At 58.5% G+C, this 3,336-nt stretch overlaps 1 protein-coding gene across 1 annotated transcript in view; it reads left to right on the forward strand.

Moving 5' to 3' along the window:
• Positions 1–413: 413 nt before the first annotated feature.
• The window catches only part of LOC128362381 (ephrin-A2-like), a 14,997-nt gene continuing 12,074 nt past the window's right edge, over positions 414–3,336 (forward strand). Inside the window, exon 1 of the mRNA XM_053323120.1 lies at positions 414–517. Coding sequence (XP_053179095.1) covers positions 414–517 — 104 coding nt within the window. The remainder of the gene's footprint in view (positions 518–3,336) is intronic.

The following is a 3,336-nucleotide window of genomic DNA, read 5'->3' on the forward strand; positions in this document are numbered from 1 at the left end:
TCCGGGGATCAGGGACTCTTACTGCGGAGCTGCAGCTCGGTGATCTTCAGTCAGAGCTGCGGGGATCTTGCGGGGATCTTGCGGGGATCTTCGGGACGCGCGGAGCTGCTCGCGGACTCAGAGCTGCGGGACTTTCTGCGGGAGTTTGCAGGACGCACGTGGACGCGCAGACCGGTCCGGTTCTCTGATGGAGTAAACATGAAAGTTTGGGACAGTTTGTGCTGCTGGAAGGATTTAGTGAAGCTTTTCCTTCCTGGAGGAATGGACCCGGACCGCTGCTGGGAAATAATCAATAATCAATAATCAGCTGCAGTTGGACCTCACGAGGCTGATGATCGATGATTAAACATCCAAACTGAATCGGTGCTAACCCCGCAGCTGTGCGGGTGTGTGCGGGTGTGTGCGGGTGAACCATGAGGCTGCTGCTGCTGGTTCTGCTGCTGCGTCTCTGCGCCGCGCTGCCGGATGAGAGGCTCTCAGACCGGTACGAGGTTTACTGGAACAGCTCCAACCCGAGGTAAGACCGGGACGGGGACGGGGACGGGGACCGGGACCGGGAGGGGGGGGGGGTTCAGCAGAAATATGAAGTTCATAATAAAATCACACATTAGTTTTTACAGCAGAGAACAAATATATTAAATAATGACGTCATATTTACACAGTAAACAGTCTGAGCTTCACTTTGAAATGGATCTTTATACACAAGTAGCTCCTCACCGCTCCTCACTGCTCCTCACTGCTCCTCACGGCTCCTCACTGCTCCTCACGGCTCCTCACTGCTCCTCACTGCTCCTCACGGCTCCTCACTGCTCCTCACTGCTCCTCACGGCTCCTCACGGCCCTTCACCGCTCCTCACCGCTCCTCACCGCTCCTCACTGCTCCTCACCGCTCCTCACCGCTCCTCACGGCTCCTCACGGCTCCTCACCGCTCCTCACGGCTCCTCACGGCTCCTCACCGCTCCTCACGGCCCCTCACGGCCCCTCACGGCTCCTCACGCCTCCTCACGCCTCCTCACCGCTCCTCACCGCTCCTCACGGCCTCTTACGGCCCTTCACTGCTCCTCACGCCTCCTCACGCCTCCTCACTGCTCCTCACCGCCTCTTACGGCTCCTCACTGCTCCTCACGGCTCCTCACTGCTCCTCCAGGCTCCTCACGGCCCCTCGCGGCTCCTCACGGCCCCTCGCTGCTCCTCACGGCCCCTCACGGCTCCTCACGGCCCCTCGCTGCTCCTCACGGCTCCTCGCTGCTCCTCACGGCTCCTCACGGTTCCTCACGGCCCCTCGCTGCTCCTCACTGCTCCTCACTGCTCCTCACTGCACCTCACTGCACCTCACCGCTCCTTACGGCCCCTCACTGCTCCTCACTGGTCCTCACGGCCTCTTACGGCTCCTCACTGCTCCTCACTGCTCCTCACTGCACCTCACTGCACCTCACTGCTCCTTACGGCCCCTCACTGCCCCTCACTGCTCCTCACAGCTCCTCACGGCTCCTCACTGCTCCTCACGGCCCCTCACTGCTCCTCACGGCCTCTTACGGCCCCTCACTGCTCCTCACTGCTCCTCACGGCCTCTCACTGCTCCTCACGGCTCCTCACGGCCCCTCACTGCCCCTCACGGCTCCTCACGGCTCCTCACGGCTCCTCACGGCTCCTCACTGCCCCTCACGGCCCTTCACGGCCCCTCACGGCCCATCACTGCTCCTCACTGCTCCTCACTGCTCCTCACGGCTCCTCACGGCTCCTCACTGCTCCTCACTGCTCCTCACGGCCCCTTACTGCCCTTCACGGCCCCTCACTGCTCCTCACGACTCCTCACTGCTCCTCACTGCTCCTCACGGCCCCTCACTGCTCCGCCCGGCCTCTCGGCTGTGTTTATGGGGGGGTTCTACCCCACACAGAAATAACTTATTTATCAGACTGAACAGGGTTAGGGATGCTGGGGTTCCTCTGGGATGTTAAGGTTCCTCAGGGATGCTAGGGTTCCTCTGGGATGTTAGGGTTCCTCAGGGATGTTAAGGTTCCTCAGGGATGCTAGGGTTCCTCAGGGGTGCTAGGGTTTCTCTGGGATGTTAGGGTTCCTCAGGGATGTTAGGGTTCCTCTGGGATGTTAAGGTTCCTCTGGGATGCTAGGGTTCCTCTGGGATGCTAGGGTTCCTCTGGGATGTTAAGGTTCCTCTGGGATGCTAGGGTTCCTCTGGGATGCTAGGGTTTCTCTGGGATGTTAAGGTTTCTCAGGGATGCTAGGGTTCCTCTGGGATGTTATGGTTCCTCAGGGGTGGTAGGGTTCGTCAGGGATGTTAGGGTTCCTCAGGGATGTTGGGGTTCCTCTGGGATGTTAGGGTTCCTCAGGGATGCTGGGGTTCCTCTGGGATGTTGGGGTTCCTCTGGGATGCTAGGGTTCCTCAGGGGTGCTGGGGTTCCTCTGGGATGTTGGGGTTCCTCTGGGATGTTAGTGTTCCTCAGGGATGTTAGGGTTCCTCTGGGATGCTAGGGTTCCTCTGGGATTTTAGTGTTCCTCTGGGATGCTAGGGTTCCTCTGGGATTTTAGGGTTCCTCTGGGATGTTGGGGTTCCTCTGGGATGTTGGGGTTCCTCTGGGATGTTGGGGTTCCTCTTGGATGTTGGGGTTCCTCTGGGATGTTAGGGTTCCTCAGGGATGTTAGTGTTCCTCAGGGATGTTAGTGTTCCTCAGGGATGTTGGGGTTCCTCAGGGATGTTAGGGTTCCTCAGGGGTGCTAGGGTTCCTCAGGGATGTTAGGGTTCCTCAGGGATGCTAGGGTTCCTCAGGGATGTTAGGGTTCCTCTGGGATGTTGGGGTTCCTCTGGGATGTTAGGGTTCCTGTGGGATGCTGGGGTTCCTCTGGGATGCTAGGGTTTCTCTGGGATGTTAAGGTTCCTCAGGGATGCTAGGGTTCCTCTGGGATGTTAGGGTTCCTCAGGGGTGGTAGGGTTCGTCAGGGATGTTAGGGTTCCTCAGGGATGTTGGGGTTCCTCTGGGATGTTAGGGTTCCTCAGGGATGTTAGGGTTCCTCAGGGATGTTAGGGTTCCTCAGGGATGTTAATGTTCCTCTTGGATGTTGGGGTTCCTCTGGGATGTTAGGGTTCCTCCTCGCAGAGCAGAACGTCCTGCTTCAGGTTCTTCTACAGTGTTTCTGGACTGAACCTGAACAAGCGCTGTTTGTTGTTGTCGTTTTTCACTTTATGTTGAGCTCCAGGTCCTGAGACCAACATGGAGCTGTTTGGTGAAGTACATCATGGTACATCACGCTGCCTCCGGTCAGACACGGTGGAGGCTCAGCGCTCCCTCCGGTCAGACGCGGTGGAGGCTCAGCGCTC

Source organism: Scomber japonicus, chromosome 7, assembly GCF_027409825.1.
Source record: "Scomber japonicus isolate fScoJap1 chromosome 7, fScoJap1.pri, whole genome shotgun sequence".
Classification (NCBI taxonomy): Eukaryota; Metazoa; Chordata; class Actinopteri; order Scombriformes; family Scombridae; genus Scomber; species Scomber japonicus.